Below are 23,819 nucleotides of genomic sequence, written 5' to 3'. Positions count from 1 at the left end.
CCACTAGACCTACAACCGGATCCTTGAGGACTCCAACACATCATCTGCCCCCATATGGCAAGGATAGTGTCAATTGCCAATTATTCTTGCTATTGATGTCAATGACAATGTGAACAGAGCCTTAGATGGATTTATTTTGCCTTCCACTATATGCACCAATGCAATTGGATTTCTACACAGCCATAAATATAAACCCAACGACACAGTGATCATTGCCCTAGAACAGCCTCTTCTTGCCAGTCGGTCACCTTGGGTGTCCTATGACCAGCGCTCTGCAGGGACACTACAAGACTTACAGATCTGACAGTAGATGTTGGATGGAGAAGACCTGAGAACCAATGCCAGGGAATTGCCAGTCTGCATAAACAAGGTCCCGGCGCCGGAGACGCTTCAAGCTATAAAATTAATGGCTTTCTAAGGATTTAAAAATAACCTGGTATATTTCATATGTAGTCATACGACAGCAGCGACCGCTTGGACGCTTGTTCAGTGCCCCCTACTGGCCGGATGCCCTCTGCCTAGAGACGGGTCTCAAGAACTTTAAAGAAACAGGAGGATTCTAAGCGGATTCATAGAACATGGTTACAGATGCGCAGAGCATGTGATTGAGGTGACCATAACAACCGCACAGACAGAGGACAAGTCCTTTCATCCAGTATTTGGTCATCTGATCATCATTTTTAGTGTATATTCAATATGCGAATCATATAGACCCTATTATGACCATCATCTAATCCAGATTATCCAATAATCCAGGATTAAACAGATGCCACCGATCAGGAAAATATACAACATGGCAACATTGTCTTAACAGCGCCACCCCAGACTATGGGTCAGGTCAGGAACTGCAGCATAAACACACAACTTCTACATACTGCAAACTTAAAAGGGAAACTCTACCAATAGTAATTCCCATTGTAGTCGTTTACCAGGGTCATTTCTTTCACTATTCAAGACTCAAATTTAACGTTTACAAGCAAGAGAACGCTTTGTCTGGTGGGTTTAATAAAAAGTTTGCAGCATTTTTATATAGTAACTTCATATAAAAGCTTGACTTTTATGCTGTATGATCATTCCCCTTGGCTAGCGAACACGATAGGACAATAGATACCCCTGTATAATTCAACAGCGTCCCTGCAGCGCCCCTACAGGTACAATAAAGTATTACAAGATGTTGCATGACATCTATGGTGTCTAGTAAAATGTTGCATTCATATTAAAGAACCTCTTAAAACTCCCCTTCAACTACGGCCAAGTTGTGGAGAGATGGGAGAGGCTTGAGGACGCCAAACACACAAACAAGATCTAACAAAGCTTCAAATTTTAGCAGGACTGATGAACTTAATGCGTATCAGAGGTTAGGGTGATGTCACATGGCGATTTTAGATTGTAAAAAACGCATGCGTAAAAAAACACATCCGTTTTTTAAAAACGCATGTGTTTGACGGTTTTCCGAATTTGCGCAATTAAAACAGACAAAAACGCATGCATTTTCAAAAACAGGATGCGTTTTTTACTAAACTAAAAACGGTCCAAAAACGCCATGTGTGACATCACAATTAGGCTGACATTTCATTGTGCTTGGGGATAAATGGATTGGTCATATCGAACATTTACATGCCCAATCCTTTTAAAGTAGATGCACTGCTGCCACAGCTTAGTGGTCTACTCTCATGTATAGATATGCAGGAGACCGGATGTGTCCCACAGTCAGCGTCATAAGGTGTCCGCGAGTCATATAATACCACGAGAGCCTGGTGGACATGGAAACGTGGATACATTAACCCTCCATTTACACATCATATTCAGATCATCAATATTTCCATTCGAATGACGCAGATGGAGCAGAATAGGTTGTCTCCATTGAGCGCAGTTCTCAGATGGATTAAATGCTGCACGTGAATGGAAAAGGATTTAGTTAATTTGAGCAGGAAAAAAAAAAAAAAAAATCAATAATCTTGTTTTATGGGATCTTGATATCAGGCGAATGGCTCGAGCAGAGGAGATTCCATCTAAATAATTCAATTTGCAAATGGACTTAAAGCCGTTCACTTGTGTCCCTTGGTCCATTTGTTGATAAAAAAAAAAAAAAAAAAAAAAATTCTAGCCGATTTCTATTATGCATTTATTAGTGAGGGTGCGTTCGCATGTGCAGTTTTTCAGATGCAGATTTCAAAGGCAAAAGCAGGTGTGTGATAATGAGAGAAGCTGTTCCTCCTCTTTTTTTACTCCACTCCTGGTTTGGACATCAAAAATCTCAACCATTTCTGCCTTCCATAAACAGCGCCCCCCTCTTGTCAATAGGTTGTGTGTGGTACTGCAGCTCACCCCTATTGAATCTATAGCAACATAAAGAATACAGTTCTTTAGACTAATAGACTATAAATAGGGAAAACAACCAGTATGGGATTTCGTGCATATCCCCAAACATGCAAAAATTCCCTGAACACAAAGGGGCAAATGTAGCATTTGTTTTCTTTTGAAACTTTTTTGGCTGTAGTACTTTAGCAGTGCTATGTAGCTTTCTAACTGTGCCGTTGTGATACAGGTCCGTTTTTTTTCTGTCCCCAATTTGCAGGGGTTTTTTTTTGCATGTATGAAACCAAGCATGGGGTCAGTTGTACTTCATTAGGCACCTACAAAAAAAAAAAATCTCTAAATTTGCTTTACAAAACAAAAGAAAACATCTGTCTTGGAAAGATACATCTAGGAACAATGCAATAGACACACGCACCGGCAAACTTATTGAGACCCTAGAATAGTTTCAAAAATGTACCTAAAAGTCTCCACAAAAAATAAAAAAAACCTGCAAAAAGAAGAAAAAAAAAAAAGTATCAAAATAAGGATAAATGTCCTCATAGAAAGAAATCCTCAGTGCTTTCCATCGCAAAATCCACGGATGAGCTGGATGAAGATCCAAAATGTGAGGACTTCTCAAGGTGTACTATTCTAGAAACCTTGGAGTGAAATCCTCTCTGGATGCCCTGCTTGTTCAGTGTCTGTATACCGATTTGCAGCAGGACTGTGCACTACTGGCCATGGACTAAAAGCCTGATCATCAACAGTGTCATTCCATAGAATGGACATCAAGAGACAGCATTGGACTAATAGCCCACAAAATAAAAATTATTCTGAGGTATCACCCTCCCAAATTGTGCAGAACTGACAAAAATACCCAGAAAACCTTCCCGAAATTTCCACACTGGTAGTATATTACCATAACCTCCATCCCCTTCGACAATGCCAGATCTGTTCCCCATTGTACCGGAAGATCCTTTGGTGGGTCTACATTAGATAGACCTATTCTTGGTATAGAGACCTTATCCCAAGAATGGGTCAATGAGGTCCTGTAGAAGACAACCTTATGACACCCCACCGAGCGAGCCTCAATATGGATGTTTCCGGGAGGTTTCCATGGATTAGGACAGGTTTTATAATTTGGCACATATAGGGATTGAAATGATTGATGCAATATAATATCTAATAGATACATCAGCATTACAGAATATAAAGATACAAGGGGCATAGGTCCCATGGCCACCACCACGACAAGTTCAATCTACAGTTAATTTTCTACTGTTGCCTCAATAACTCAAAGACTTCAGGTTCAGGATCCTAAAGGTGGGATGACTGCCTCCACCAAAAATTTAAATCCAAGGTCCTTCACCGATCTCCATCAGTCCCAAATACAGCAAATCTACTGAGCAGCCAGAACAGTTCAGACAAGGAAGGTCACGCAATGTCACGTTTTTATAGGAAACTTCCTTGAAATACAACTAACTGACATCTCTGCCATCAGGAATGACACATAGGTAATGAGAACAGGGAGCGAGCAATTAAAATCTGACAGTCTCTTTTCAGTCTTTAGACTGGAAACCATCAATGACAACACCTTCAAATCAAGTGACGAACAGCGGAATGACGCTTGCCGAGGACATTTAGCTGCCTGCACATTTGGAATGGAATCCAGAGGTCATAGATTATAGTTGGGGAGCCCAGCAATAAAGAATAATAGAAGCAGTAAAATATTTCCTCATGACCCGATGTTTGTGCAGAGATTTGAATATTACATTGTTACTGCCTGAGGGGGTCACTATTGTCAGCGAGTACCTAAAGGCTCCATGGTCTGGTACCAAGCCTACAGGTAACCAAGTCCATGAACCAAAGGTATCTGGTTGTGTAACTGCCCCCTAAAAGGGGAAACTATCAGAAGGCAAGAAAGCAAATAGAATGTAGATAGAGACCCAGTGAAGAGTGAATTCTTCTTTCACAGCCCAAATTCTATAAAGACTTCCCAATTGTAGTACCTACAATTAGTAGATCAGTTTGTATGTCCTAAACACCTACTTCTGGCTGATTATTGAGTCCTATGACTCTGCTGCACATGAGTCTACTTCACGTACTCCAAACTTGGACTCAAACAAAGTATAGGAGGGGATAGGTACAGTAATAACAGCCATATAACTACTACAATACTGCCCCCTATGTACAAGAATATAACTACTACAATACTGCCCCCTATGTACAAGAATATAACTACTACAATACTGCCCCCTATGTACAGGAATATAACTGCTATAATACTGCCCCCTATGTACAAGAATATAACTACTATAATACTGCCCCCTATGTACAAGAATATAACTGCTATAATACTGCCCCCTATGTACAGGAATATAACTGCTATAATACTGCCCCCTATGTACAAGAATATAACTACTATAATACTGCCCCCTATGTACAAGAATATAACTACTATAATACTGCCCCCTATGTACAAGAATATAACTACTATAATACTGCTCCCTATGTACAAGAATATAACTACTATAATACTGCCCCCTATGTACAGGAATATAACTACTATAATACTGCCCCCTATGTACAGGAATATAACTACTATAATACTGCCCCCTATGTACAGGAATATAACTACTATAATACTGCCCCCTATGTACAGGAATATAACTGCTATAATACTGCCCCCTATGTACAAGAATATAACTGCTATAATACTGCCCCCTATGTACAAGAATATAACTGCTATAATACTGCCCCCTATGTACAAGAATATAATTACTATAATACTGCCCCGTATGTACAAGAATATAACTACTATAATACTGCTCCCTATGTACAAGAATATAACTACTATAATACTGCCCCCTATGTACAGGAATATAACTACTATAATACTGCCCCCTATGTACAGGAATATAACTACTATAATACTGCCCCCTATGTACAGGAATATAACTACTATAATACTGCCCCCTATGTACAGGAATATAACTGCTATAATACTGCCCCCTATGTACAAGAATATAACTGCTATAATACTGCCCCCTATGTACAAGAATATAACTGCTATAATACTGCCCCCTATGTACAAGAATATAACTACTATAATACTGCCCCCTATGTACAAGAATATAACTGCTATAATACTGCCCCCTATGTACAAGAATATAATTACTATAATACTGCCCCGTATGTACAAGAATATAACTACTATAATACTGCTCCCTATGTACAAGAATATAACTACTATAATTGCCCCCTATGTACAGGAATATAACTACTATAATACTGCCCCCTATGTACAGGAATATAACTACTATAATACTGCCCCCTATGTACAGGAATATAACTGCTATAATACTGCCCCCTATGTACAGGAATATAACTGCTATAATACTGCCCCCTATGTACAAGAATATAACTGCTATAATACTGCCCCCTATGTACAAGAATATAATTACTATAATACTGCCCCCTATGTACAAGAATATAACTACTACAATACTGCCCCCTATGTACAAGAATATAACTACTGCAGCTCCGCGCCGAAGATGGTGAGTAGGAGGGGAAAAAGAGGCTACCGGGGCGTAAAAATAAACAAAAAAAGTGTGGGGACGTGAGGATTAGCCCTTAAAAGGGCTATCCTCACGTCCCATTGATTCACCTACCACCCAATCTACCTTTATAGGTAGATTTGTGGTGGTAGGTTCCCTTTAAAGGGAAAAAACTGAAGACAGTGTTATGCATTGTCCCTGTATAGATGTGTAATCAGACCTTTGTTTGTGTGTTAGTAGCAGCAGGACTGTGCCTTCACACTGCTGTGCTCTGAGCTCACTCTTTGTATTTGGCAGCTACAAAGCCCCTCCCATCTAACACATAAAAAAGCTTTAGCAGACTTCTAATTAAATTACTAAAAGCAGCCACTCAGAACAGAAGTGGAGCGGAGAAGCAGTTTAATGCAGAAAAGTAAGAGCAAGTCAGTGTGAGGACATGCTTCTATTTACAATCCCTTCATATACATCTATTTATTCCACAGTCCTGCTGCTACTAATAACTAAACACTCACCACGGTCTGTAGCTTAACATGTTACCTATGACTTCTGGGCCCACCTCCATCTATACGAGAGGTCCAACAGCCCCAGGAATGACAAGTGACTGGCTATTATTGGGGCCATCTTCTGTAGGACCACAATTATGTTCGCTCATGGGCCCATCAGCGGATCAATCAACCACTTGACAAAAAGTTCTAAAAGTTTTCAGTTTTAGAATAACTGCAGGATTTTGCCGCCAGTCGATCGATGACATGTTGCCGAGTATTGATGAGACTGTCTAGACAGCAGTATTAATGTCAAAGTATTCACTGAATTTGATTATGAAGGGAAAATGTCTTGTAAATACTAATTACCAACTGAGAGACTAGATGAGGATTGGCTTAACATAACCTAATGATAAAGCCAAGAGCTAAAGTTTAAAACTAACAAGAATGTCTACAATAAAACTAATATAATAACAATTACAAATTAAAAAGATCTGTAACAATAATGCAATTGGCTCAAATGTTTCAGTTAGGTACATTAATCATAGTCATATAACTACTATAATACTGCCCCCCCATATACATGACTATAACTACTATAATACTACTCCCCTATGTACAAGAATATAACTACTATAATACTGCCCCCTATGTACAAGAATATACCTACTATAATACTGCCCCCTATGTACAAGAATATACCTACTATAATACTGCCCCCTATGTACAAGAATATACCTACTATAATACTGCCCCCTATGTACAAGAATATACCTACTATAATACTGCCCCCTATGTACAAGAATATAACTACTATAATACTGCCCCCTATGTACAAGAATATAACTACTATAATACTGCCCCCTATGTACAAGAATATAACTACTATAATACTGCCCCCTATGTACAGGAATATAACTACTATAATACTGCCCCCTATGTACAAGAATATAACTACTATAATACTGCCCCCTATGTACAGGAATATAACTACTATAATACTGCCCCCTATGTACAGGAATATAACTACTATAATACTGCCCCCTATGTACAGGAATATAACTACTATAATACTGCCCCCTATGTATAGGAATATAACTACTATAATACTGCCCCCTATGTATAGGAATATAACTACTATAATACTGCCCCCTATGTACAGGAATATAACTACTATAATACTGCCCCCTATGTACAGGAATATAACTACTATAATACTGCCCCCTATGTACAGGAATATAACTACTATAATACTGCCCCCTATGTATAGGAATATAACTACTATAATACTGCCCCCTATGTACAGGAATATAACTTCTATAATACTGCCCCCTATGTACAGGAATATAACTACTATAATACTGCCCCCTATGTACAAGAATATAACTACTATAATACTGCCCCCTATGTACAGGAATATATCTACTATTATACTGCCCCCTATGCACAAGAATATAACTACTATAATACTACCCCCTATGTACAGGAATATAACTACTATAATACTGCCCCCTATGTACAAGAATATAACTACTATAATACTGTCCCCTATGTACAAGAATATAACTACTATAATACTGCCCCCTATGTACAGGAATATAACTATTATAATACTGCCCCCTATGTACAGGAATATAACTATTATAATACTGCCCCCTATGTACAAGAATATAACTACTATAATACTGCCCCCTATGTACAGGAATATAACTACTATAATACTGCCCCCTATGTACAGGAATATAACTACTATAATACTACCCCCTATGTATAAGAAGGGACAGTATTATATTACTCAGTTTTGTAAAACGTGTACTACAATAGGCACATGCAGATATTTTAGGGGCAATTATTAAAGCACAGAAGTAACACAAGCAAATGGTCCTTGAAATCACAAACAAAAACCATAGTGAAAAATAAAAACAAATGCTCCAAATAAAAAAAGCTAGAAAACTACAAAAGGAATGAAAAGCGCAGCTATAAGAGAACATAAGCGGCAGCTGTGAGATAAGGTGCAGCGCTGTCCTGAGAGAAAGGCAGAAATATTATCTGATCGCAGTTATTCTTCTCATACAGCGGAGATCACATTACCTTGCACTCACATGCATTATTTATAGCTGCGCCACGTGTTGTATTAACTCACACTGCATCCAGAGCACCTGCAGCCCAGACATGAGGGGTAGGACAATGGCCAGGGATGGCTGTAGGAGGACATAGGGTTACATCCAAGATGAGAACAGAATGAATCCCGAAGAAAAAAAGCTTAAAGACCCTAGCAAGATATGCAAAACTACCTCTGTGTGCGTTATTAGTAGCAGCAGTACTGTTATATATGGATTAATATTCATATATTGTAGCTTTTAGCAGAGTGTCCTCACACTACTCTTCTCTCCAGGGATAACATGGAACACTGGCTGCACAGAGCAGAGCAATCAGACCTTTGCATGTGTTGTTAGTAGCAGCAGTACTGTGACATATGGATTTATATTCATATATTGTAGCTTTTAGTAGAGAGTCCTCAAACTGATTTGCTCTGTGCTCTCTGCAGCCAGTGTTTCATGTTATCCCTCGAGAGAAGTGTAATCAGACCTTTGCATGTGTTGTTAGTAGCAGCAGTACTGTGATATACACACACCGGCCACTATATTAGGTACACCAACTGCTTGTTAATACTTAATTTCTAAATCAGCCAATCACATGGCGGCAACTCAGTGCATTTAGGCATGTAGACATGGTCAAGATAATCTCCTGCAGCTCAAACCGAGCATCATTATGGGGAAGAAAGGTGATTTGTGGCCTTTGAACGTGGCATGGTTGTTGGTGCCAGAAGGGCTGGTCTGAGTATTTCAGAAACTGCTGATCTACTGGGATTTTCACGCACAACCATCTCTAGGGTTTACACAGAATGGTCCAAAAAAGAAAAAACATCCAGTGAGCGGCAGTTCTGTGGGCGGAAATGCCTTGTTGATGCCAGAGGTCAGAGGAGAATGGGCAGACTGGTTCGAGCTGATAGAAAGGCAACAGTGACTCAAATCGCCACCCGTTACAACCAAGGTAGGCAGAAGAGCATCTCTGAACGCACAGTATGTCGAACTTTGAGGCAGATGGGCTACAGCAGCAGAAGACCACACCGGGTGCCACTCCTTTCAGCTAAGAACAGGAAACTGAGGCTACAATTTGCACAAGATCATCAAAATTGGACAGTAGAAGATTGGAAAAATGTTGCCTGGTCTGATGAGTCTCGATTTCTGCTGCGACATTCGGATGGTAGGGTCAGAATTTGGCGTCAACAACATGAAAGCATGGATCCATCCTGCCTTGTATCACCGGTTCAGGCTGGTGGTGGTGGTATCATGGTGTGGGGAATATTTTCTTGGCACTCTTTGGGCCCCTTGGTACAACGCCACAGCCTACCTGAGTATTGTTGCTGACCATGTCCATCCCTTTATGAGCACAATGTACCCTGTAACATCTGATGGCTACTTTCAGCAGGATAATGCGCCATGTCATAAAGCTGGAAGCATCTCAGACTGGTTTCTTGAACATGACAATGAGGTCACTGGACACAAATGGCCTCCACAGTCACCAGATCTCAATCCAATAGAGCATCTTTGGGATGTGATGGAACGGGAGATTCGCATCATGGATGTGCAGCCGACAAATCTGCGGCAACTGTGTGATGCCATCATGTCAATATGGACCAAAATCTCTGAGGAGCTTCCAGCACCTTGTTGTATCTATGCCACAAAGAATTGAGGCAGTTCTGAAGGCAAAAGGGGGTCCAACCCGTTACTAGCATGGTGTACCTAATAAAGTGGCCGGTGAGTGTATAGTAACTTCTACAGGGGCGACGTACTAACACTGCGTGCTGAACTCTCTGCATTGAGTTTCTACAAAGCGCCCAACCCGAGTAAAAGCCATGCAGGTTCCAGGTAAAAAAAAACAGCAAAGAGGAGGATCATCTTAATGTAGGGAGCCAAGGACACAGCAGTGTGAGGACCACCCCACGCCCCACCACACCACACTTCGATAAGCCACAATCCTTGAATACACATCCTTATTTCACACTCCTGCAGCTACTAACATACACAAAGGTATGATTACACAGCTCTCTTGGAACAATGTCCAACACTGGCTGCAAAGAAAACAGAGCACAGCAGTGTGAGGACATATTACTCTTTCAGAGAAGCTACAATCCTGGAATTGAAAAGTATAATCCATAGTCCTGCTGCAATTTACACAAAGGAACAATTACACATCTATTCCAGGACATTACCTAATACTTTGTGCTGTCTAAATGGACAAACTTGCTGACACTTTCCCCTTTTACACTTTTTGGGAGGATCTAGTATTTATTGGACGCAGGAAGTTTTTGTTTAGTCCTAGATGACACACGTTTTACCCGTCACATCCTATTGTTCCTCCCCGAGCTAGGTGACATCAACAAAACATGCATGCAATGTCAAAGGAATCCTGCATGACAGCGGCAGCCAAATTATAAGATTACTGGCGGCAACCCGAGGGCCGCGGCATCCGAGTCATGTGGCTTATTCACATTGCTGGGTTTCGAAAGTTCAAGTATTTCAAGTAAAAGTGATAGAAAACAAACATATTCAAAGTTAGTAAAATGACCTGATGGTGGAGGGAATGTCATATGGAGGACAGAGAGAGACCTATGAGCCGTGTTCATTTATGTGAAGATACATTGTAATTATTTATAACTTTTATTTGTTGTATTGTAAATAATGGATAGTTTTAAGATTATATATTGTGAGTCATCTTCCTGGCACCAATAATAATCAAATTGGTTTTAAAGAGTGTTCCAGTCCCCAACCATCAATGACCCATCAACAGGCTATTGACTGGCGAGGAGGAGGTGCAGTCCAATAGCGGATACTCCACGAATCGAGTTGTTCATCTGGTACGGGTAGTCACAGGGTATCGATAATCTCTCCTATGGAAAACCCTTTTAATGACCCAGCAGTACAAAAAAGTTAGAAAAGCATCAACGTCATAGATCCCAGAAAGTTTGGTACAATCAGGAGAGATTAGGTCACAGGAACAAATAACCGGAAGTTTCGGAGAAGGGGATCCCCTCCCAAGCTCTCCAGATGCTGTAGCCCTAAAGTCTGATAGGTTAAATGTCCAAATATAACGTTTAGCATGTGCTCGACCTACTGTTTACAGTGAAACCTCTCCAGAAGACCGCACCCTTGGAGAAGACGCCCCCTTGGAGAAGACCGCCCCCTTGGAGAAGACCCTCTCCTGAAGGATCATATCTGGATAGTTGTGGTCAATGATTCCTACTTACAAGGGACAGAAGCTATAAGTAGTGTGTGGCCCAAGGTTCTGTGCTCGACCCATTACTATTTACCCTAACACATAATGATGTACATGTAGCCACAATCCCGTTGAGGATATATTTAGAGGGCTCCAGGGCTGAGCCTTCTTTATACATGGTGGGTGTTGGCTGCATTATGCTGCTGCGGATTATAGGTGTTAACCATTTACCTGCTGCTGGCAAATGCTATAGTACAGTTACTTATACAGTGGTGAAATGGCTCTGCTATTCTCTTCCAGACAATACAGCAAAGCTGACAAGTGACAAACACGCAGCTGGAAATACCAACCAAATTACTCTTTCCATTGTTACCCATCATTTTTTTTAAATATTTTATGTGTGGTGATAAAAATATATCAATATATTGAGAATTGTATTTCAAACAAGAGAAATAATTTCTCTCGATATTTATTCCATTAATTCCTAGCAGACAACGAACCTGGGGAGATGCGCTATTTTGAAAGCCACGGTCAGACCCGATACCAGTGTAATTTACAGCAGACATGTGAGTTTTGAAGCAGCGTTCACAACAATATAATTATACACAATTACAGGATCACTAAATTAGTCACCAGGGCATCAACGTGGAAAACATAGTAATGCTGAACTAAACAGAAATTTATTTAAAGGACATAATAATGTGTTTTATTAATACAATATGAAACTGTATCTACAGGAGACCACAGTATTTTATTCCTGTACATAGGGGGCAGTATTATAGCAGTTATATATCTGTACATAGGGGGCAGTATTCTAGCAGTTATATTCTTGTACATAGGGGGCAGTATTATAGTAGTTATATTCCTGTACATAGGGGCAGTATTATAGTAGTTATATATCTGTACATAGGGGGCAGTATTCTAGCAGTTATATTCCTGTACATAGGGGGCAGTATTATAGTAGTTATATATCTGTACATAGGGAGCAGTATTATAGTAGTTATATTCTTGTACATAGGGGGCAGTATTATAGTAGTTATATTCTTGTACATAGGGGGCGGTATTATCGTTGTTATATTCTTGTACATAGGGAGCAGTATTAAAGTAGTTATATTCTTGTACATAGGGGGCAGTATTATAGTAGTTATATTCTTGTACATAGGGGGCAGTATTATAGTAGTTATATTCCTGTACATAGGGTGCAGTATTATAGTAGTTTTATTCCTGTACATAGGGGGGGCAGTATTATAGTAGTTATATTCTTGTACATAGGGGGCAGTATTATAGTAGTTATATTCTTGTACATAGGGGCAGTATTATAGTAGTTATATTCCTGTACATAGGGGCAGTATTATAGTAGTTATATTCCTGTACATAGGGGGGCAGTATTATGGTAGTTATATTCCTGTACATAGGGGGCAGTATTATAGTAGGTATATTCTTGTACATAGGGGGCAGTATTATAGTAGTTATATTCCTGTACATAGGGGGCAGTATTATAGTAGTTATATTCTTGTACATAGGGGGATGTATTATAGTAGTTATATTCTTGTACATAGGGGGCAGTATTATAGTAGTTATATTCTTGTACATAGGGGGCAGTATTATAGTAGTTATATTCTTGTACATAGGGGGCAGTATTATAGTAGTTATATTCCTGTACATAGGGTGCAGTATTATAGTAGTTTTATTCCTGTACATAGGGGGGGCAGTATTATAGTAGTTATATTCTTGTACATAGGGGGCAGTATTATAGTAGTTATATTCTTGTACATAGGGGCAGTATTATAGTAGTTATATTCCTGTACATAGGGGCAGTATTATAGTAGTTATATTCCTGTACATAGGGGCAGTATTATAGTAGTTATATTCCTGTACATAGGGGGGCAGTATTATGGTAGTTATATTCCTGTACATAGGGGGCAGTATTATAGTAGGTATATTCTTGTACATAGGGGGCAGTATTATAGTAGTTATATTCCTGTACATAGGGGGCAGTATTATAGTAGTTATATTCTTGTACATAGGGAGCAGTATTCTAGTAGTTATATTCTTGTACATAGGGAGCAGTATTCTAGTAGTTATATTCTTGTACATAGGGAGCAGTATTCTAGTAGTTATATTCCTGTACATAGGGGGGGGCAGTATTCTAGTAGTTATATTCCTGTACATAGGGAGCAGTATTATAGTAGTTATATTCTTGTACATAGGGGGCAGTATTATAGTAGTTATATTCTTGTACATAGGGAGCAGTATTATAGTAGTTATATTCTTGTACATAGGGGCAGTATTATAGTAGTTATATTCCTGTACATAGGGGGGCAGTATTCTAGTAGTTATATTCTTGTACATGGGGGGCAGTATTCTAGTAGTTATATTCCTGTACATAGGGGGGCAGTATTCTAGTAGTTATATTCTTGTACATAGGGGCAGTATTATAGTAGTTATATTCCTGTACATAGGGGGCAGTATTATGGTAGTTATATTCTTGTACATAGGGGGCAGTATTATAGTAGTTATATTCCTGTACATAGGGGGCAGTATTATGGTAGTTATATTCTTGTACATAGGGGGCAGTGTTATGGTAGTTATATTCTTGTACATAGGGGGCAGTATTATGGTAGTTATATTCTTGTACATAGGGGCAGTATTCTAGTAGTTATATTCTTGTATTTTTGAGAAAAATACCATGTAGCTTTTTTTTTTTTTCTTCTTTGGGTCACTCAGATGCCACTACATAGTTGTGTGCAGCACATAATGAAATCGAACCATATCTGAACTCTGTTTGTATGCGTGTTTAATTTACTACAGGAGGTAAGAGCGGTGCGTACCTGTGTGTACCTGTCTGCTGAAGGCCAAAAGATCACCGAGTTATCACTAAACAAGGAAGGAAAGAAATGCCTGGGACAATGAAGGAAAACTGCACAGAATTACCAGCTCATTTTTCTGCCTGAAGTCATTAAGAATAATGAAATATTATAAGTTGAAAGCACAGAAATAGTAAGTTACAGGGCAATGTACAAGATAAAGCAGTGCACGAGGATAGATAGAGGAGGGGTTCAATCACCGAGGAGAGGGTCATAAGCAAAACTGCTTCATAGTCTCCACTGTTATCAGTGCGACTGCTGTAGTAGTGAACCAGAGGTGAACCTGTTATACATAACCCCTACCCAGAATTATCATTTTTGTTTTTAACTGATGCAGAGTTACATACTGTACTGATCCTGAGTTACATCCTGTATTATACCCCAGAGCTGCACTCACTATTCTGCTGCTGGTGCAGTCACTGTGTACATACATGACATTACTTATCCTGTACTGATCCTGAGTTACATCCTGTATTATACCCCAGAGCTGCACTCACTATTCTGCTGCTGGTGCAGTCACTGTGTACATACATGACATTACTTATCCTGTACTGATCCTGAGTTACATCCTGTATTATACCCCAGAGCAGCACTCACTATTCTGCTGCTGGTGCAGTCACTGTGTACATACATGACATTACTTATCATATACTAAACAAAATATAAGATATTGAAACTTCGTCCAAAAATTAGGGGAGATATAATAGTATATCAGGATTCTCATTTCATGTATTTTCTTTTATCTATGTAATTAAGGATGAGGAGACTGCTCAGCCCCCAGAATCCGTCTCCTTCAAGCCGTCTGCCCACAAACAATTGAAATTGAGAAGCGCTTATTACTACAGTTACTGTAACAACCACCTCCCCCCACAAAAAGAAAGAGGACACCTTTAAAAGCTGGATATGTATGAATTAAACAGCACCCTGAGCTCCGTGTCGCTGCAGCCTGGCTGCGCCTCTGTATGTGGAAGGCAACAGCTTCATTTCTAATTGCAGAGTTAAATATAAAATCTTTAAGTTGTTCTCTTCTATTAGGTTTTATAAAGAAACACTTAAAGGGGTTTTAGTCATCCTTAAAAAAAATCCAAAAAAAGTATAAAATTGAGCTCATCACTTCTGTAGCAGCTGCCCAAACGTTACTTATAATCTGCTACATTGTATCAGTTTGTAGTCTACACTGTGGATACATTCTATTCACTTCTTATCAGAAACCAGAATTAGCCCGGTACAAGGTCCGGTTACATGCAGACCAACCTGTGCCGTTTTTACGCCCCAAACAACGAATTCTGTGGTCCGTTTTTTGCCATCATATGTCATCAGTGTAATACGTCGCCGAATGATATGTCCACCAAAAAATTGTTTGTGCGTCTGACACCCCAACCAATCACCTAGGTCACTACTTACCAAAGAGAGCGCCGTTAATTGGATAGTGGTAAGGCTTGTTATTGCAGCTCAGCCTAACTCACTTTAATGGAACCGAGCTGCAAAAAGGTCACGTGATGCAAGGATGCAACATTGCAGAACCGGAAGGGTATGCAACACTCAATTGGGTACAGTGCCCGCTTCACAAGAGGCTAGCCATGGGCATCCCGAGGCATTAGTCCCTAAAGACAGGTTGGCACCCAGTTTACCACAAAGGGGTCTGTCAATTAAAGTGGCGATCCTTTTTGTCGGCTGCCAGCAGCATAATTTAAAGCTGATGGGCCCAGGTGCGAAGTCTGTGTCAGCCGCCCCCCCCCCCCCCCCCCGACTATAGTGTGTGGTTTATAGTACTAGTCTTCTCCTATGGGAAAGTTACACTTTATGGGCCCCCTAAGCCTTGGGCCCGATTGCGACAGCACCCTCTATACCCCCTCAAGTTACGCCCATGGCTGTACCTTTTGCCTTATATCTTATACCAATACAAATTACATCTTTAGGGATGTTCAGCAGCCTAAAATATTTAGTGCATTGTAATATGGAAGTTTCAGAATCCAGAGATCTTTAAATATTAAGCTCTGTCTGAGCTCACAAGGAGCGGAGGATTTACATCTTTTTGGGTGGGAACGCTCTGTACATTCTGGATGCAGCTGCATTACTCGCTACAGATGTGGAGGAAACAGGTTATTGCCTGTTACGTGGAATGTAATAAGACAGCTGCAATACTACTCATCCAGCCCCGGCGCTGATACTTCCAGGATGAATTTTTACAAGATGTGCAAAAATTTCCTAGACTTATAGAATGAACATTGTCCAATTTAATGGTCGAGAGACTGTATTAGTAAAGATTCCTTTATAAGACGCCGTCCACACAATGCAGTATAGGGCACAAATATCTTGGGATGCTAGCTATTATTTCAACCTACTGCATTCATGGACAAAAAGCAATTGGACAACCCCTTTTATACATGATGCAAATAAGTCATAGTGACGGGACCTATTGAGAATGGATTTATATAGACCCCTTACTTATGATTACCCATGGCTAGTGTTGGCCGATACTGTAAAAAAATTTGTAAATTAGTCATCATGGGATGACCAGCCCTTTAGCGGAGTAGTCATCATGTCACCTTGATAGGGGGTTAGTATGGGTCAGCATTGGCTTTCTTTCTGTAGACAGTGACTTTTGCCATAATTGGGGGCATTGTCCTTCAATGGTGCCTAATGGTGGAAGCTGAGCTATGACAATGCTGCATGGCAGCTACACAGCGCGCAGAGCATTGGACATTGGATGTAGACATTAGCTGAGTGACTATGTTATGGATGGAAGACCCATTTAAAAAAGATACTTTATCAGTGATATGGGCCCTCATTGATAAGGATGTCCCGAAGCAGGTTGGGAGTATGGGGCTGCAAGTACTTGGCAGCAGTACTCAGGTCTCACAGATCCTCTCCTACTCCCGGTACACCGGCGCTCTGGTCTTGATGTTGGTAGTATTTGCTTTTATCAGGAGCTATATTCCTTTATTCTTCATCCATAAAAATGTACAACAGTGTACATGTAGGTGAAGACACCAACGCGTTTCGACTATTTTTAAGCCTTACTCATGGTATGGTATAAGCCAGGGTATGTGAAACATTCTCTTTTTTACTTCAAATAGAATAAAATGAATCTGCTCTCGAGTCTCCATTCTATTGTCTGCGCTGTGGTCTCCATTATTATTGCTTGGTCTGGGGGATTTCATTAATATAAACTGTCTGGTCTTGGGTCCATGATTAGTTATTGTTTTGTCTGGGGTAGGTGTTACTTATTGGCTGGCCTAAGGTTTATATTATGTATTGGTTAGTGGGAGTTGTGTATTATTGTTCTTGGTCATTTCTGGGGTATGAATTCATTGTTTGGTGTGGGTTATATATTTCCCATTTGTCTGGTCTGGGGTCTGGATTGGTTAACGTCTGGCTGCAGTGTTCAGGGGGGATATTTAGTGCATTAATGCTGCATCAAAAATCTCTGGCATGGTATTTTGTGTTGTACTAGAGTAGTTGGTGTATTTTTTTTGGAGGTGGTAGCTCCTTGAAGTTGAATGGCCCTGATCCAAATACTCTAGCAACTATGTGACGAGTCTTGCAGAAAGTCCTGATAAAAACCTAACTTTGCACATTTTTCAGAAAAATCATAAAAGTCCAGTAGCAGAAGCTGCCAACACGGACCCTTACCCTTTCTACCTTCCAGCTGATCTTCAGTGGTTACACATTATGGATGCCCAGGACAGGACTGAATCAATTTATGATCTTTCTGCTCTCTGGACTATTGATCGAGAACACTTTTGTGTTGCTTGTGCTCCATAAACTATTGATGAGCGTGCGCTATGGACCTCTAATCTATGTTTGATGGCGATGGACTACACGGATGTCTGAGCTCACTGCTCTGCTGATCCTTTAACTGTAAAAGGATCAATGGTGCAGAATGACCATGATCTACATCGTCCATCATCATCAGCAAATAGAGGTGAACGTGTGCACAGAGATGAAGCTACCAGTGCGGAAGAGAAGAAGCTTCTGAGGGGTCTGGTGGGAAGGGGCCCTTCTCCATAGGTGAGGAACATGAGCACCACCACAAAGAGCCATCGTCTACCGCAAGAGAGAATGAAAAACACATGTAACAAATATCTCCCGGGATCATGGCTGAAGAATTGCCTTTCCCAAAATTAACTCATTATAGTCATGATAGAAAGGATAGAATTTTGGCTTTGCCACCAATCAGCAAGTTTGTATTTGGCATTATGGTGACTATTAAGGCTATTCAGTAGTGGATTATAATGTAGCCGGTTAAGACGGTAGCTCAGGGCCCTGGTTTCTTGAAGACTCATGGCGACCCACACCAACTACCACATTTTATCCTCAGAAGGACCTTCACCCCCTCAAAACCTTGCAATCTGTTCCTACTCTAAATACACATGTACACAAAAGATATTTCAGGACCTCCAAAGATCCCTAAACTGCAGATTGAAAGCAGCAGAAAGGACCCACTCCCTATTCCCTAAGGAGCCGATGTAGGAAGGCCATAATATTCTTACATCCCAGGGTAGTCTTAATCTGCCCCAGATAGTAGTACATAGCTTCAGTCATTGAATTCCAGTTGGAGCTACATAAAAAAGACAACAATTCCTTTGCGACCAGCAGAGGTGCTTATACAGTGGGGTCTAAAATGGAACCAAGTTTTCCCATCCTTATCAATTTAAAAATCTGGCATTTGATACTACTCTCAATCCAGGTATGGCCACTCATTTCATAATAATTCCTGAGTCTATTTTAGGAAGAGGTTGTTGCCATCTCATTCCATCCAAAGATCAGGAGATAGAATTGTTTCTCGGATACATAATCAAACCCAATGACTCAAAGCAGTCCGCACATATTTTGACTTAGTGGAAAAACACAAGGCGGGTTATAGTGCGATATGTGAATGATTTATATAGAAATGGGATTATAAAGTTACTGGAAGACCTAGACAACATTCAGAGGAAAGAAGGATAAACCTGCTGGGACACGGCTCCATGAAGGCCAAGATGCAGACAATCCGTACATCCGGATAAGCTGCGCCTATTGGTGCCCATGGGCAATAGATGGCCAAGTTGCTCTCCTATTGAATGACTGAGCATGCATGTATGTAGGTGGTGGAATCACATGAACTTGCTTCTGAATTTTTATATCCATTTAGGACTTTACCAAACACCATGTCCAAACAATTCTTTAAGTACAAACTGTACCTCACAAATCCTTGACTACGATATATGCTTGAAGGTCAAGTTCAGACTAAGGATATGTTGTGTTGCACAAATCCAAAATTACATTATTGTTTAGTTGGGTTTTACAGTCCAGTCAACCAACAAATGTATATAGGGGAACATAGAATCTCCCAAATAACAGATGTCTGACCAATAAGGATGGGACTGCTTTGCCCTTAAAGGGGTTTTCCCATGAAACAAGTTAAGCCCTATCCACAGGATAGGGCCCTACCTGCTGATCAGTGGGGGTCTCAACAGATCACAAGAAAGGGGGGGTTCATCTGGCGCTTTGCAGCCACCTCCGTCAACTCCATAGAGATGAATGGAGCCGAGCGGACATGCGCGGCCATCTGCTGCGCTCATCTCAGGGAGCGACGGGGTTCCCGACTGAGGTACCTCGCACCCACCGTTCTCCTTATCTGTGGGTATGATAGGGCCCAATTTGTTTTGCCCAATTTTAAAACACCCCAAAGAATGTGACTGGCATCATGGAAGAGAAATAAATGAAGTGGTAGTTCTAGTAAATTCACCAACATAATTCAGTTTAAATGCAACAATTGTTGCCAAGTGCCCAAACACATTACACCAGAAGTAACATATGACAGATATGGGGACAAATGGGGAGACGCATTATCAGACCCGAGCGAGAAAAGTTCCCGAGGCAAAGTCTTTGTGTTGTTCATATAGCTGATAGGGAAGTGGACGCTATAGAACGGCAACATAGAAACATATTGTCACCTTGAACCTGTATCTACAGTCACATTCATGTTCTGGTTAAAGGTCTTTAAGGAATGTTATGTAAATAGTTTTGCACGCAGACACGTAACGATAGCGATCCAGCTCGCCACTGCTGCTCGAGGTCCACGTCAATACTGAGCGCAGTCACACACAGAATTGATCCAACTGGCATGAGATCTTAGGAATCAGGATGCCACTCCGTTTCATGTTCCTCAGATATTTCTGAGGTCATCCGCTGCATGAGAGGGCCTATCAATTTGTAGAAAGGGGGTCCTGTCCTTGGTAATGGCAGAACTAGAATGCGTCCTGCCACTCCATTGCCATGTTGGTATTTGCCGAGCACATCGCTCAAAATTCTCCAGCACCGTCATGAATGGGAATACTGGAGATATCAGAGTGCTGTGCTCGGCAACTTCCACCACTCCCATACTATTGAATGACGTGTCAGGGCACATGCTCAATCTGATGCTCCATCCTTTAGTGAGAACTAGACACCCATTCTCTGGATCTCTGTCGGGCCCAACAGTGAGACCTGATCAGCTTCTTAGCCCCCCATCAACTGGGAACATACCCTTTTAAAATTTTTGTAGCGTTGTGGGGACAGAGGCCATAACTAATGTGTTTGCCTGTTCAAAGCATCTAAAGGGGTCTCCAATCAATGTGATTGCAGAATTCATGCTATGAATCTAGGAGAAAGCATTTTTTTCCATGTAATTTTTATGGCCAATATTTAAAGGGAACCTGTCATGGCGATTTGGGACACAAAACCACCAACAAATCCTTATGGACCAGGGGCATAGTGTCCCAAATCACCCTGTATGATTTTTTTTTTTTAAGCATATGCAATGAAGCAAGGGCATTATCCCGGCTTCACTTGCTGTATCCCAAGAGGTGGTACCGGTGCGAGATCTTCAGATTTGAGTCCAATGTGCCTCCTCAGACTTATATCTAGGAATGTATAAAAAAATTAGGCTTTTTTTTATTTTTTTTAAATAATTTTCTCTATGTACACCTCTCATACAGGTCTATATGAATAGACGCATTGCCCGCCATACCATTCAGAAGATGGGAAAAAAAAAAAGATAGAGCTTGCTTCTACAAACACCCGTGCCACACTACTCCTCCTCTCTCCAGCGCGCTGCTGTACGCTTGCCCAGGCGAACATACGTTCGTGTGAAAGAGGCATCACAATGGGAGAGAATGGATTCACTCGGATGAGCTGCAGTTTCCCAGAACCATTAGGACATATGGATGTAATAAAGAGAAGTCACTTGGGACGGACTATCCATTGACTTCAATATGTGCAATGCTGCAGAATATCATTCACCATTGGCTTCTACGGAGAAACTTTTGATTCTATTTATGTGTTAATCACCTCAATTTTATCTCTTCATAGCAATCCTGAGATTAGAGTCAGCCCTAGAGGCAAATGGTTCACCAAAGCTGATGTGACATTACATATTGAAGATCTACAAAAGGGCAGATGCCCTAATGACGCCAAATGTTCATCTTCAGAACCCGAGCACAGAAGGGAGAATATGATTATACAACTTAATCCAGAATAGAATTAAAGTATATGTAATGTCTGATCCGATGTGTCTGGATCTTTGTCAAGCTTTGAGCATGCTTACCGTAGGCCCAACACTGCTCCATTCGCTACCACCAGCAGGTTTTGGTTTGGCCAGTACCCTCAGGCCTCATTCATCAGTTCTGTATTTTAAAATGTCCAAATTCTCTATGATCCCATGAATTTCTATATGTTATCCATTGGCTAAAATAATGTGTAACCCCATGGCATTTTCACACACCCCGTGGACATTTTAGAGTTCACATTGTGCGTACCCTCGTTGCAAACGTCAAGTCGCATGAATTTTCTAACACAACACATGAATTTACTTCCTGATACATTTGCAATGAGATTCCAAACACAAACACAAGGTGTGAACTCGGCCTGACATCTAATGATATGCACCAGGCTCCTAACACTAGATAACCATGTACACTTGGAAATGTAAATCAGTGGCTCTATCCTAACACAAACCCCATTGTAAACCGCACAGCAGGTCGGCTTTTCATCCACTTTACTAGTACTCTAATACAAAGTGGATTTCCTCCCTTAAGATTGAGACAAAAAAAAAATTTTGCCATTTATCAGTCTAACAAGGCCAAATCCTAAATAATGGGTTTCCCATAGTTATTTAATATGGCATATCAATATTAGACATCTCTATAGTCATATTAGGAGGGTTTGATTCTTTTGATAAGGTTCATACAACTCTTATACTAGAGACTTATGTATATGTGCACTAAACCCCACTAGTGATATTACTCACATACACAAGTATACATTTTGCAATTAATTGATTAATAACCCTACAATAAGGCTACTTGAAAATGGCTACATTGAGCTAGCTGAAACGTTGTATCTTCACACTGGTGGAATAAAACACTTGTTTTACGGAGTGCTGCTTCCCTATTCTTGGATCCTACAATAAGGCTGATAACAATAGTGAGCATTCAACTGCATAGAAAATACAAGTAAAGCAGATATTGATAAATTATAGTAACATGGGTGAGTATATATGTAATATGATGTGTATAATGATATTGAATGAACTAGTAACTAATGATCCCAGGTTCTGAAAAGTTCCCAGATGAAACCATGTTTGTATAAAGCAGAACTTCCTGATACATTGTAACAAACTGCTTTTAGAAGCGGGGCAAATAATATGTATAAACCCCCCCTGTGGAGGCTGGTATGCACTGCAGGCACATGGAGCCAGGCTACCTACCTGATCTCTTGCGAGTGTTTGCAGAGGCCCTGGACTGGGATCTCTGGTTGTCAGTCCTTGGTCTTCCCATGCAGCCTCCCATGGCAGGATTATGGTCAGCAAATCCCCATGCACAGCTCAATCCAGTGTTTATAGCAAAGCAGCAGCTCCAGGCAGGCAGATCCCACTTCCAGGACACAGGATCTTCCCAAACTTTTCCCTTCTTTCATGTCACTTGCACATGCACTGCCCTGCTTTTCCCCCTCTGCCAGCAGCACTGGGCATGGAAGGAAAACTCTCTAGAATCCTATGTCCTGCGAAGTGGCTTGTAGCTTCCTTGTTGCAGTAGTCATAGGGGAGGGGGGATGACCCGGGCCAGTCCCTTCCTGCATACCACAGCCTCCTGCTTGTTTGCAAATAAAGAGCTTGTGTTATTTGTTTGTTGGGAAATATTTTTTTTTTTCCCTTGCAAAAAAAAAAAAAAAAGATCCACCTCTCTCTCACTCCTCCCCATTCAGGTGAGCATGTGACCCAGCCACTCAGCTTTTCCTGCACTCTCCTCCCTACTCCACGCTTGCATTCAGCTTAACCCTTGCACCACTGCCCCCATGCTGCTGCCTGA

The 23,819-nt window shown here is 40.8% G+C and overlaps 1 protein-coding gene across 1 annotated transcript in view; it reads right to left on the bottom strand.

Annotated features, from left to right (window-relative positions):
- Positions 1–23,819, bottom strand: part of UBTD1 (ubiquitin domain containing 1) — a 32,456-nt gene extending 8,637 nt beyond the window's left edge. The window contains exon 1 of the mRNA XM_072129747.1: positions 23,219–23,819. Coding sequence (XP_071985848.1) covers positions 23,219–23,300 — 82 coding nt within the window. The 5' untranslated portion in view covers positions 23,301–23,819. The remainder of the gene's footprint in view (positions 1–23,218) is intronic.

The sequence above is a fragment of the Engystomops pustulosus genome, chromosome 11 (genome assembly GCF_040894005.1).
Source record: "Engystomops pustulosus chromosome 11, aEngPut4.maternal, whole genome shotgun sequence".
NCBI classification, from domain to species: Eukaryota; Metazoa; Chordata; class Amphibia; order Anura; family Leptodactylidae; genus Engystomops; species Engystomops pustulosus.
This window is presented reverse-complemented; position numbering and strand designations above follow the sequence as displayed.